General features: G+C 40.7%; 1 protein-coding gene across 1 annotated transcript in view; it reads right to left on the reverse strand.

Annotated features, from left to right (window-relative positions):
• Positions 1 to 588, reverse strand: part of TTBK1 (tau tubulin kinase 1) — a 98983-nt gene extending 98395 nt beyond the window's left edge. Inside the window, exon 1 of the mRNA XM_075707963.1 lies at positions 436 to 588. Coding sequence (XP_075564078.1) covers positions 436 to 543 — 108 coding nt within the window. The 5' untranslated portion in view covers positions 544 to 588. The remainder of the gene's footprint in view (positions 1 to 435) is intronic.
• Between the last annotated feature and the right edge of the window lie 14076 nt (positions 589 to 14664).

Here is a 14664-nt window from a genome sequence, read left to right on the forward strand (position 1 = left end):
AATTTACACAGAAATTGTACCAAGAAGCTAATTATGGAATTTCTCACTTTTGAAGTAGCTGACATTCCAACCTTAAACATTTGCTTTTAAATTATTTTATTGTAATGCAACTTATTTGTAGGCATGTCTGTAGTATTCTTTGCCACAGTAACTCAAAATCTAAGTTTCTTACTAAAAGATGACTCAGCCTGCTGCAACAGTTCAATCCTACCTAAAAATCCTTGGCAGGTTTAGTCTTCTAAAAATACCAGACAGTCTAAAAAACACTAGAGCAATATTAACCATCTTCTTGCAGTATCCTACTAACATGTCAAACCATACCACTCCACTGCTGTTTGTCGGAGGCCAGGATTAACTAGACAAGTTTCTGTACTACTACAGGAGGAGGAGATCTGTTTGGGTCACCAAAGGAAGCACAAAGCCGGAGCTACTCACCACTTTCCAACGATCTTTGACCACATAATTGGCTGGAAGAATGTCGACCTGCTCCCCTCCTCCACTCATGTTTGGTTCGTCCTTGATGACTGCTGCTAGGCACTGCATTTGCCAGCCAGAGAGTATTTTAGTAGCTCCCAATTTAAATGAGCCATTTATCTGGGGAAAAAAGGGGTGGGGGGAAGGAATGATAAAATTAGTACAGGTCACGGCAGAAGTACACAATACAATTCCACAGGTTTTGCTTACGACTATATCAGAACCAGTCTCTTGGGAAAGAAGGCAAACTCACCTTGCAAACACCTGAGCTCACTCCATGCATAAACTTGGCAGACGCAACCATGCTTCAAGTCAGCAGCACAAACTAAAAGGGTAACAATTACTGGCTATACCATGCAGGAGTCCAGTGCTCTTGGGCCTGACAGCCAATAAGTCAAAGAGGATCCAATGCCAAATGCTGCAAGAGCTGTTACTGGTACCAGGCAAAAAGGTCTTGCTTTAACAGAGCAGCTGCTACATAGGCAGTTTTTATGGTTTTCATTGGATGATATCCAACACAAATCAGAAAGGTTTGCCAGGTATTGCATTCAATAAGCCTAAAAGCATCTGAATAGGGTAGAAGGGCCTTTACAGAGCCAGGATTACAGACACTATCACTGTGATGAACAGCCAAGCAAACAAGATGGGGACGGTTAGAAAGGGCTTCAGCCATGTATAAATTAGTCCTCCTCATAGCATACACACAGTGCTAAAAATGATCAAATTAAAATACAGAGATATATCTTGTTCCTATGGTATTTACATTCTACCTCATGTCCCTTTTTCCTGCTTTTACAGGGAGCTCCAGACAGCCTATGCTGAAATTAATTTTGTTTTGAGGTTTTTTGGTTATAATTCTTCTACAAAAAGTACTTTCAGATACACATTAACTCCACTTTCCTGGAAGAAAATGAATTGAAACAGGACTAATAAAAGATCTTCCTCACGCATTTTGTCTCTTCCTGTAAGGTATTTTTCTGGCTTTAGAAGCAGGCCGGATCTTTTATTAAGCATGCATCTTTTATTAAGCTTTCTTGGCAGTTCTATCATCCTTCCCCCAAAATATGAAATATTTTCCTTCCTGAGTGTTACTGTAGCACTCTGACTGCAGACTTAAATAAGATTAACAACATAAATACCAAATTAGAAAAAAAGACTAGAGCTGGTCATTCAACCATCACACTTCTTCAGGCCCCAAAAAAGGAAAAAAGTCACCAGTGAATTATGAGCTTAAGTAGAGAAAACAGCTCATTCCCTAGCAATAAAAGGGCTGAGAAGGAAGGATAGGAAGTGACCAGCATGTAGTGTGCACAAGGAAGCAGCAGACAGAAGTATGTCAAAAGTGCAAGACATAGAGAATGATCAAACAAAACATGAACAAAAGATCTCAAAGAGATCTTCTCAAAAGATCGTCACAAAAGAAGATTTCATCTAGATATAGAAGATAACTACATGGAAAAAAGGAGCAGCTGACTAATGCAGTAAGAGGGCTGCTGAGAGATGTTCATACAATCCAACATCTGCTAAAGTACAATCAAAATGATAGAAGAGAAATAAGAAGGAACTGAATATTAAAGAAATTCAGAAGAAAGGTGCTGCAAAATGCTCCGAATTCTCATAGAGTCCTGCATCTGTATGGGGTAGCCGCCGTTTCAGTTGCCAGGAATTGAAGTAAGAAACTAGAAAGCTCTCCAACGAGAAAGTACATCCTGTGTTTGACAGTACAACAGTTGTGCTGCTTCATCCTAATGAGCATGTCTAATGCCGTTCCCAGGCTCCCTTATGGTCACCAGAACATCTGAGCTGACCATCCCCAAGCTACCCGTAAGCTCTGCATATGCTGTGCACCCAGCCTCCCTGCACATCACCACAGACTGCACAGGAGAGAGAATCCCTGCAAAAATCTCTTCTAAGGCTGGCTTTTCTTCTGTTATTTAAAGAAAAGTAATTTAGACTGTCCCAAACCCTCAACATTACAAAAATATAAAAACCCCAACCTTAACACACAGGTACAGAGGCAGGTATCCCCTCCCTACTCTTCAAGGTCTCTTGGCATCACTTCATGAAGACAAGTACAGCACAATGCAGTCTGGATTGTAGGGGACACAAAGGCAGCTAGAGATCCAGGATGTGGGGTGGTAGTAGCAACAAAAACAGATAGAAAGAAGTCTAGGAGTTTTCCAGAGAAAGTCAGCCATGCACTATTTTTCACTTTGAAGCAAAACACTTTAAAAGTATGGTACATGTTGTACACATTAGCAATGCATGCGCATAATAAGATTTCAGTCTAGTGAGTAGTGGTGGAAAGTAATCCCAAGGAATAATTTTAGAGGAGAGACAGAGCATGAAAGTCTATGAGCACTTTAGGCAAGGTAGAACTGCTTTTCCTGGGGCACTATTCCACTTTCCTTTATCAATGTTCTAATACATGTGTACAAAGATAACATGTTTGTTATTTAAAGGAGTCACATCACTGTCTTCACTGTCTTTGAAGCAGAACAAAATCCTCCTGGGCACTACCATGAATAGAAGCCATTTGGCCATATGGAATTGGAGAACTAAGTCTGTGGATATGCTCTGGTATAGCCAGAGTGATGCAGCCAAACCAAAAGCCAATTTAATTACAGCCTGAGACAAATTTCAAGCTGTTTTAGATCACAGTAGCAGCACAAAGCAGTGTTAACATATGAAATAACTTGTTCCTGAGGCAGTACTAATACTGCAGAAACATTCTCAGGCCAAGGGTTTACCAGAGTAACACTGAAGCTTTGCCTACACCCATGGCAAGACGTAACACGTTAACCTAGATCTCCAGAAGCATTACAAAGAAAGGGGAAAAGAAGGGATGAAGTTACCTTTGTGCAGAAAACATAAGCACATTTAAACGATGCTTTTAACTTACGCATTATTGTAATTCCTTCTAAATCAATAAAACATAGTGTAAATATTGTTTGACTAGCATCAGAGCCTGCAGCCAGCCCCCTGCTAGTGCTGAATTTGCTAATGTAGCTACAGAAGGGAGGTGGCAAAGGATGGTTTGTAGGGGAGAGGTAAGGCACTACCATCTCTTCCCCAACACACAGCAGAGAGCATAATTTCTGCATGTTAAATGTTAAGTGGTGTTACGGGGAACTGGAGGAGAGATGGAAGGATTATATCTCTCTTGAACTCCAGTAAGGCTGTTCCTGATTCAAAGGGTGACCAAGCATATGAACTCTGACATATCTGCATCACTTTTAGCTTTAAAATGTACAGACTGTAGAATGAAAAGATACATAATTTTGAAGATAGCTACTAAGAAGACAAGAACTTTCAGATTGTCTTTTCCTATAGCAAATGTAAAGGATGTCAAGAAATGATTGTACCCCTCTCTCATGAAGACAGGCAAGAGAGCTGAGCAATCCCAAGATACTGTCAAACTGGCTTCCTAGAAATAGCAAGTGAAGCAGAAATGAAAGCAGCTGTGAGAAAGAAACAGCGACAACAGGACCAAATCCCGCTTCTTGGCCAACCTCAGCATGAAGAAGTGTGAAATCAGCTCTTGCATACCGCTATCTCTTCCAGTGCACGCTGGAGATTCTTTATAATTTTATAAATTTAGTCTTGGCCTTTAAAAAAAAGAAATCAAAAAAGCCCACGCTTTAACAGGCTAAGCCCCACTATATATTCTGACACACTGCTCTGCTAGCTGTTCCTTCTATTTGGCATCAAGACAATTCCAGTCAACAGCACTCGCAGGTAAATGGCTCCTTATTTTTAAGACAGCTTATAAAAATCTGATGCACTATAACAGCAATTATTTAGCTGACATGAAAATCAAGACCCAGCAGAGAAGCATGACTGGGATAGGCAACAGCAACAAATGTAGGAAGAAAGTCTGCAAGAATTTCAGTGCAAGGCCTGATGTTACAATTAGGTGGCAGAGTCTTACATGAAACGCATCTGCCTTGTTCACATGTGTGTTCATCAGGAGACAAACTAGACCAAGCAAAAGTAACTTCATACAAGTTGTTATGCTGAAGAAATCTTCACTGCAGATGCTAAAAGCTTACATAGATTCAAAAAGTGACTTGGCAAATTCACTAAAAATAGTAATAAAAAAATCCATTAAACAGTTACATACAAATATTCCATCTTTAGCTTAGGAAGCCTTCAATTCAAAAATCACTGAAGGTGGCAAGAGTATTCTGCAGAGTCATTTTATAGGCTTTCCTTGCTCTTATTCTCTACCCTAGACATCCACTCTTGGCCAACTTAGGATGGGATACTGGCCTAGATGGACCTGTGATATGACTCAGTATGGCCAGACTTCTGTTTTTCTCAGTTACTTTCAGAGGAAGTAGTGTTTATGTATGTCTCCTTTATCCCTTCAAGGAGGTCAGAGACCAAAAAAATAAAGAATCAGTCAAAAAGTCTCTCATACACAACCCAATTACCTATCTTGCAACGTTCTCTTTCATGCAAGCAATGTTTTAAACAGCTTTACTGGAAAAATTATTTTCTAATTTTGCAGGATCATAGCACTTAAAATTAAACTTATAAACATGGAGCATTCCCTGTGGAAATTCCTAACGTATATATGAGATCTTTCCTATGTTAGTTTAATTCCGTCTCAATATACTGTAGTAGCAGTGCTCAAAATACAGCCAAACTCAAACAAACATCAAGTTGAAAACTCATAAGATGCAAAGTGGTTATTAAACAGCAGAAAAATGTTATGGAGGTCTGTCTCTCACCATCTTACTAAAGGTCCTGGATAATCTTAAGTGTCTTAATCTCACTGTGGAGGAATTGCAATATCCCACTTTATTTCAGGACACACCCTCACCTCTGGAAGCCTACAAATTAGAACAATTACAAGAAGTGAAGTTTATTTAGACTGCTGTAGCCCATGACCTTCTTTACTTGATCAAATTCCCCACCATGAACACAGAATCCACCTTAAGAGCAGATGCCAAAGGTGTTTTAGAAAGCTGATGCAAACTACAGCTTTTTAGGTGAGACAAAGCTGGACATCTGCAAAAACAAAAGAAGTAACCCCAGTAAACCGCAGTCTAGAAATCAGATCAATCTCCTTGTCCAATACTTCCATGGGAGGAACAAACAAAAGCTGTAAATAGAATTTAAGCATAACTTAGTTTTTCCCAACATGAACTTTACTGGCATTAAGACAATAATCAAACAGATGGGGTGGGGAATAAGGGGAGAACATAACAAGTAGGATTGAGAGTGCTTAGAAGTAAGAAAAACAGTGGTTTCCAAGTGCAACTGAGCAGCAGAACTGTGGCTCAGTTAATGGCAGCATTAACTGCATGCCCTCACTGTTTTACAAACATCACTTGCTTCCAACACACAATACCAATTATAAAAATGAAATCCCTCACGTTAAAAAAACCAAACCCACCACTTAAATCTTTGTATAAATAAGTTGTACCATGCACTAGCATCCTGTTATTAGGATAGAAATGCATATAACAGTACAGGAAACAAGCTGATTAAAAAAAATACAGCGCACTGGACTAAAAACCCCTCAGCCCTGGAATACATCATTCCTCCTGCTGAACTTGAAACAGCAATTAAAAACAAGTCATACACTGTTAGGGTAGGTCTGACAGCAGGAGCTCGAAAGGTTCTGAATTGTTCCTTGAAGACACATATCTTCCTTCATTGCCTGCCTCTGCTGTAGTGAACCCTGCTTAGAGAGCAGGCTCAACTCCTAGCAGCTGCAGTTTAAAGTCTCCTCTGTGACATATTCTTCTCATAGGCATGCAACGGCATCAGCCTTAGAAATTCTGGATTCGCTATTCACAGCATTTCTTTTCTGTAAAAAACAAAACATCTAAAGGTGAGGTTGCAAGATACTGGGACTATTTTTCACCTTTGAAAGGTATATGACTGTTAAGGAGTGATGTAGCTATAACTGGGAAAATCAAAAGAACAACAACAAAAAAACCGAAACCAAAAAACACCCCCCAAAAAAGCTGCAACCAAGACAGACAGGTCTGGATTCTCTGCTAACATGAGGCTGCACTGAACAGAACATACATAAATATATTTAATATGATAACAGATGCACCTTGACAGCATTATTATGGCTACCTGGTTGCACAGCCAACTGACTGTATTATTGCCTGCACAGTGACTTAGAAATAACAGCATATGACCTAAGCAAAACAAACAAACAAAAAAATCCCAAACACATAATTTCATACTGCCAGAGACTGCATTCACATACATTACAGAGCAGTCAGACACACCAGTGATCTCTGTGCCAAAACCACCTATCTTCAGGGAGAATCAGCACAGTTAATTATGACAACAATCATTAGGAACGCACACCACATAAGCGTGCCTGCACTACTGGCAGTTTATGTGATCCTAATCCTCTCCAACTACATCTCAGCAGCAAAGCTAAAAAAAAATGGGGAGCAGGAGAGTTTGAGAGGAAAGTTTATTAGCTTCCACCAATCTCCCTGACAGAGTTGCTCCAATTTTTTGGATCCAAGCAGAAAATTAAATCCAACACCAGGAAATCCCTCTAATATCATAACTAGCTTAGTCTCTACTAATTTAGCAGGCAAACATTATGGTCTGCTTACAATAAACATTTAACTGCAGCTTAAACATATCTACCTGCAAAGTCAATATAGATCACTATTTGCAAAGCTTGAGTAGTCTGCTGATAGCAAAACCAAATATATATGAATAAAAGCAAGAACTAAGCAGAGGTTATACTTATGGTATCAGATTCAATCTATGCCTGACACCACCAGAAACACCACACAGAGGTATGTTTTCATCACCTGATCCTGGACCAGTTTAATTGATCCTTCGGTAATGCAAAGTGTCCCTCTTAGGCAAGTCCTCTCCTCCCTGCAGAGTGGTTTTGCAGGGAGCCTGTTACTCATCTTCCTTCAAACGCGGCCACTTCAAGTCGCTTTTCACAGCTGTGGTCAACTACCTTCCTTGAGTCCTTACTCTGGGAGAACAGTATTTTACCTTGAATAATTGACTCAGCCATACAGCAAACATACATCTGTTGCTTAGTGGTCTTGTATATAACCTATTTTATTAGGTTATTAAAAGGCCCACAGTCTGAGAGCAATCATTTTAAACCTCCATTCCAGAGCAAACTGTGCTATCTTACCCATTGAAATAATCTTATGATAGACACAGTCACTATAATTATCAAGGATTAAATAAACTTGTCAAAAAACTATTCAGAGGTTAGGAACATAACAGTTCTTGATCAGAGATTTGGTATTTTGATTCAAATTCTGGAAGACAGGGTATTTTGCAGGGAAAAATCTCGTATTTATAGATTTGCCACATAGACTTTGTGTGCCAAGCGCTTTTTGAAATTTAATAAAAATTAGCATAAGTGGGGCAACTGCCACTTGCTGCACTGATAGGTCATATCACACTAAACGAGACTAAGGGGGACGAAATTTTTGCAGTTTTCAAGCCCCCTGCTGATCACAGCAGAGATTCTGTTTGTAATTACACAGAAGAGATTTCCTGGGACTGACAAAAACGTTTTATCATGGCAACTATTAGTCACTTAAATCATCTCTCTACAGCCGTTCTGTAACCATTTTTCCCATTTTTGTAAGGAACTCTCACCCCTAGTTAGAGTGTGCTCAGGGGAGCATGTTCAACCTACCTCCGCCCCCTGCAAATCTAGTTTCATTCTCTGATCTGCAGCCTCACCGGTTTTTAGTTTGCAGACAGCTGGTGACTTGCCCGAAGGTGATGTCCTCATGGTTGACCCACTTCTTCTTCTACCCTTGGGAAATCCCAGTGCATACTCAACCATATTCAACGGTTCCCTGAGCTTTTTTCTCAAAGACAAAAGTCCCCAGAGGTGTAAAACTTGGTTTTGGATTGGAAGCTCAAATTTCATTGTTATTTGAAGGATCTACAGTTCTAGATGAATTTGATTCCTTTGTAGTTAATATCTAAAGATAATACTAACAAAGAAAACAATAATATCAAGGCAGATAGTGGCTGTGGCCTGCACCTGTTTCTCTCCATGACTGAATGTCCTAGAAAGACACATGAAAACTCGTATATGCAAGCATGGTCTGTTTAATTTCTTTCTGCACTGCTGTGCGAGTCAGTTTCCAAGGAGAAATGGTGTTACTAAGACTATGGAAGAGTTTTACAAGCTGGTCTGAACTGCCTCTATATAAGCCATTTCCACATGTGTAAACAATGCCAGCTAGTCCACAACTGTCAGTATCTGCTTGCGTTCTCCCAGCCCATGCAAATAATTGTTTCCCATCCATAAGCTTCCCTATCTGTTGAGTTAAGCAGTTCTCTTCAAATGTGTGGGAATCTTCAAAATGTGTTCTGCAGGGCAGATTTGTTGTAATAAACCATATTTGTACTTTGAGTCTCAATTTGCTAGTGCTATGCCAGGTAACTGGATCCTGAGAATTTCCTATTACAGAACACAGATGGTCAGAATTTGTTTCTATAAAAAAGCATCATAAAATCATGTCATATTTGAATGTAAAACCAATTTTAATTCTATTCATAGCTGTAATAAAGCAATGGAAAACTAAATTTTGTACCTGAGCTGGCCAAAGCTCATAACAATTTTTCAAACTGACCCCAACCTGAAATGGGTAATTGCGCATTCTCTGCTCAGCTTGCCAGAGTAAGCTGGCTGCTAGCAAACACTTCTAATAATACTCCACAGACAGAACAACTAATGGTTCAAGTCCAGCCCAGGATGCGTGGAAGGGGAAAAAAATGTACGCAATTTCATCACAATCAGAAACACAGGTAGCAAGGTTAAAGAAAATCTGTTTTGCAAAAGAAGCAACAGTCACACTAAAAATACCAGCTTCTGAGTTACCATCAAACTTGAAAATAGACTGCAGAGACCTATGCGACCAGATAGCCCTGAGTCCTAGAACCCAAATGCCTCCTGCCATTTCCCCCACGTCAACTGTCACAAGAGTGAGAAAATACTTGACTACCTGCCCTTTGCATCTGTGCCTTTTATATTTTCTTTTTTTCCCCCCTGTTAACTCAATGGATGAAGCCCCTTAAGCCTCATCTCTGCTTGATAAGCAACTGATCCTGATTCTTTCTAGACATGGAGAACAGCAGAAAGAAAAAGTGCATCTTCCACAAAATGCTTCTTAATACAACCAAACTCATGTTCAGACATCTATGAATAAGTCATACACGTCATACATACCAAGCACAGCATTGCTACAGAGACAAGCAGAGAAAAAGGGAGACAATTCTGTCCTTGCCGACATCCAGGGAGAGGCAGTGGAGTCTGGTAAAGGGCCAGCATCCATGCCTCACAGTCACTAAGAAAGCTGGAGCTGAAAAACGGCTGAAAGATGCCTTCCAGCCAGCTGAAAACGAAACTCTTCAAAATGCATGTATCTTATCCAAAAGGCATACCAAAAAGCAAATGAATATAGTGTAGAAGTATCTCCCTATGATGAAAATTTAAGAAACTGAAGGGCTTTCCCATTCCAGCTCATCTTCTGCTAGAAGCTGAAGCCTGACAACTGCATATTAGTTTTGCATGGGAGTTTTTCTTAAGGACAGGACCTAGAACAAGGGAGATGGTGAATTCCAGACCTCTTGCTCTTTGCAGATCAAGGCTGGGCACCTCTTGCTCTTTTCTGACCAAGGCTTGGCACCTTTAAAAAGGCATGCTTTAGCTACTGTAAATTTTACTTTAAAAAAAAAAAAAAAAGACAATGACAAAAAAACCCCAAAATCACATTTTTGGGTGCTTAGACTCTAATGAATGAAAGTTGAGAATCAGTGGAAACACTGCTACAGTGTATTACCTACATTCCCTCCTCCATAAAGTGTACAAACAGATGCTGATCCTGGATCCACAGTTTCAGGTTCCGGTTAGCCTATCTAAAAACCTACCTGCAATGAAGAGAAGAAACAGTTCTCCTCTCTCCTGCCAGCTCTGAACTCCTGCACGCAGGATTCCACTATGGGCCAGTTCAGTGACTTGTACCAGCAGGAAAACTGTACCTCTTCCTAATAAATAAGGTTATCTCCTTGGCTTAGAGCTCCTTGAGCTGGTTCATTGTAGGGTCAGTCAAATGCAAGTGCCAGCACAATGGAAGAGCGGTACCTCAGATCCATTTCAGCTTCAGTCAAGCTGCGCTCTGTGTTCGTCTCCACAGCAGGAAGCCCTCGGCCTTCCATGACATCACAGGATTCAGCCACTTCTGCTTAAAAGCAGTGGAGTAGCTCTGCCTGAGGCCAACTTTTTTTTTCCCAAGGAAAGCAAAATTTAAAGAAACCAGTTAGTTTTGATAACTTACTTGCATAACCCCTTAAACTAGTAAATTTTGGAGTCTAATGCAGCTAGATTCTGTTTAAATATTTAAGACGTAATTAAACCACAAAGCTCTAAGTCTCCTAACAATGTCACCACAAAGGTGACTTCTATTCTCTGACTGAGGTACTTCAGCAAGCAAGTAACAAGCAACTTTCTCTTCTTCATGAAATGAGGGAAACAAACCATACAATTTAATTGAGTGTCCAATCAAAAGTAGCATTGTCCTGATGTCTATAGGAAGGTAAAAGTATGACAGCTACACTCTCCCCTTGTTTGAGTGAGCAAAACATGTATCAAGAATTTAAGCTATACGTCAAGAACACTATGAAGCTCCTAGTCCCTAACTGTAGAAGTGAAATAAAAAACAAGAAGTTATGCTAAAAGAAGAGGGAAACAACAGAACTACCTACTGGCTGCCCTCCACTACCTCTAAAAGGGCTGTAAGCTGCGAAGCAGGCAGCAGTGCAGCAGAAAGGTGAGACAGCTATAGCCTGCTTGAAAGCACTGCATGTACAGCTACCTACCTCTGAGCAGATGCACGCGCACCTCACGGTCCTCAGAAGCAATGTATTGCTTTTTCCCGTTAGCCCAAATCAGGGTTTGGGGAGGGGGAAGAGAAGAACTTCATTTTTGGTTTACCCCTGTTTCTCATCGGTTTCTGTTGTGTGGAATAAAGCTGTTTTGTGGAATAAAGTTGTTGAAGTTTGTCCTTCATTTGGGTTGGTCTTGGTATCCCTCCGTGACACCCTGGAGGTATTTAAAAGACATGGCGCCTAGGGACATGGTTTAGTGGTGGACTTGGCAGTGTTCGGTTAATGGTTGGACTGAATGATCTTAAAGGTCTTTTCCAACCTAAACGATTCTATGATTCCTACCTTCAAATTATGCTCCTACCAAGGAGGGGGAAAACACCTTGTGGCAATAGGTCTTAGGGTGACTAGCAACGATGCTGTTGGTGAAACCTCCTCACTGGATGATGGTATCCTATCCCCTTGCACCAGGAATACCCACCCACTGGGCAGAGGAAAATGAAGGCTGCAGAGGCAACTCAGATACCTGGCAGGCAGACAGCTGAATTTATAAGGTGAAAGGACAGCATGGCGACCTGCAAGTCAGGTGCAACAGTGGCACACCAGGTGCTGGGAGGCAGATTCGTATGAAGAACAAGTTGAAGTGCGGTATGATTGAGGTCTACACAACCAAGTTCCGCATGGAGAAGGTGAACAAGAAATGACTGTTCACCGCTTTTTCCAATGCGTTAAGGAAGCAGCAGCAGGCAACTTTAGCAGGCGGCATGTCTGAAACAAATGCAAAGCACAGAGGAGTTGTGCAATGCCCTGCTGAAAGACACGGTGGAGGTTAGCATTTACACTGAGTCCAAAGAACAGCACAAATTCATAGAAAAAAACAACCAAGAAAAACAAACCAAAACAAAACAGCCAGCAGAGAACAACTGAATACAATGACAAAAATCTCTGACCAAAAAAAAAAAAAAAAAAAATCACTGAACTGAAAGTGTCTGAGCACTGAGAGAGCACTCCAGGAAAATGGCACTGCCCGCCTGCTCCAACCTCTGGCTCTCCCGGGGCATTCAGCGTTGGTCACAGGCAACACGCCGGGTGGTCTAATCCAGAACAGCCATTTCTGTATCACCTCAGGGAGAAGCTGGCACGCGTGATCAGTATGGCTTTCAATGGTATAAAGGCCAAGAATGATAGCCTGGATGAAATCCCAAGTTCTGTAACTTCCGATGCAGGGCAGGGAAAAAATGGGCAGAATTTTAGAAGAAACACCGCCCCTCCCAAAGAGCAGTTTCAGGGGTATGTGAAATTTAAATGGGACCCAAAAAACCAAACAGATTAAATAGGTCTCGGAAGTAAGGTGGGGAACTAGGATGTATGGATTCAAGGGAGAATGTGGAGGTAACATGTACCCCAGGAACCTGTTAACAGGGTGGCATTCTCCAGGGAACAAGGTACAGAGAAAAAGGTGAGGTCACTCAAGGGGAGGAATAGTACTACATACTAAAGAAAAAAAAAAAGACTCAAAGGAGATAGATAAATGAATTGTATCAAGCCTAAATGGTAAAAATGAAGTAGTAAAACTATCCTATCAGACCAGAATAAAGCAGCAGTGGTGATTTGCCATGGAAGAACAGATGGGCTGTGCCTTTAGGAAACAGGCAGCAATGAGAACTTCAGTTTCCTCATGGAGATCAGGACATGTCACCAAGATGAAATTTTAAATAGTAACTTTATAACTCAACAGTAACTCAACTTTGTTGAGTAAGAACAGAAATATATCACCTTCCAAAAAAAAAAAAGTAGTCTTTGGTCAGTGCAACTTCTGCTTGGTCCTTTAAATTGCTTGATTTTAATTCTAGTTGACTTATTGTACAAACAAAAAGTATTTTAAAAAGAGAAGATGTACTCAAAAGATGAAAACAGCACAAATTCTTCCAAGTTAAATAAGATATTTTTTTCTTGATGATTTTAAAGAGATGAAGCAAATTTCTGTAGACAAAAACTACGCATTTTCCACACATACCTGACCAGAGGCCAGCTGGCCAGTCTGCTGGATGACAGACAGACAAGAAATAGAGAGACTGAACAGAGAAAAGACAGGAAGGAAGATGCCAAGGATTTTTGGTTGTTGTTTATTTTAAAGAGCTCTGCAGAGGATCTGGAAAATCAGAGAGTCCTACTTCTGCAGCAGACATTCAGAAAACTGAAAATGAAAAATAAAACTAACTGGCAGGCAGGGGGGAGCAGTCATGATTCACAGACCTATTAGGAAAGGCGAGGTGCTTTTAGGAAGACTCAGCAAGCACAGAGATAGGACCATCTCACTAATAACATGTTTCTGGATAGACAATAACTAATAACAATGTCTTCTGGTGTGGTATCAGACCAAAGGCCTTAAAAATTATGATGTCCCAGGGTAAAGCTAAAGTTTCTCTAAAACTAACAACTCGCTAAAAGAGAGGAAAACACACAGGAATGCATAGCTACGTTTCACAACAGAATAGTGTTAGCAGTGGAATGACACACCTTGTGTACATACAAAATTATTCAGGCTAATAAATAAAAAGGCTGAAAAACTGCAGACTGCAACACCAAGAAGGGCATAACTAGAGCACACATATTATGCGTGTCTTCTTAGCCTTTCCTTAAGCATCATCTCTTGGTCACTGGTAGAGAAAGGACTGGAGCAATACAGGGTTTTGGCCTGAGCAGTTGGGTTTATAATCCTATAATCAAAACCTTTTCACTAGGCATCAACTTCTCCTTATCCCTTTTGCAATCTTTTCATATCTGATTGGTAGGCCACCAAAGCTTTCCACACATACAGCCTCCGGGCTGACGGTGAGCCTCCTAACATTTACTGTTGCACGGACAGCAAGGAATCTACTTCCATCTGTCACGGCTGACACTAAATCTCTTTCTTAAGGCTAGGCTGCCCTGTTTCTCCAGAGAAGAGGAAATCTGCACCCACAAGCATTCTCTCTGCTCCCCGTTGCGCCTATATGCCTGGAGTCAGCCCATGATCTGCGGTTTGTTCCTTTCATATGGTTCACCAAATTAAAGACGACATGGCTGACACCAAAAGGAAAGGGTTTCCAAGCACATCTTATTTCATTACATCTACAGTCCGTCATGGTGTCAACATCTTCCTTCTCAACTACAAAAAAGACCCTTTCCCATGTAAACGGCTCTTGAGTACTGAAAATGACTTAATGGAAAACAGTGGGTAAGACCAAAAGGGATTGCGAGTCTGATGAAAAAAGCTAGTGTGGCAATTTCCCCCCCCACACACATCAAGTCTAATATATTGATACATTTGCTGGTCTCCAA

This window comes from Pelecanus crispus, chromosome 3, assembly GCF_030463565.1.
Source record: "Pelecanus crispus isolate bPelCri1 chromosome 3, bPelCri1.pri, whole genome shotgun sequence".
Classification (NCBI taxonomy): domain Eukaryota; kingdom Metazoa; phylum Chordata; class Aves; order Pelecaniformes; family Pelecanidae; genus Pelecanus; species Pelecanus crispus.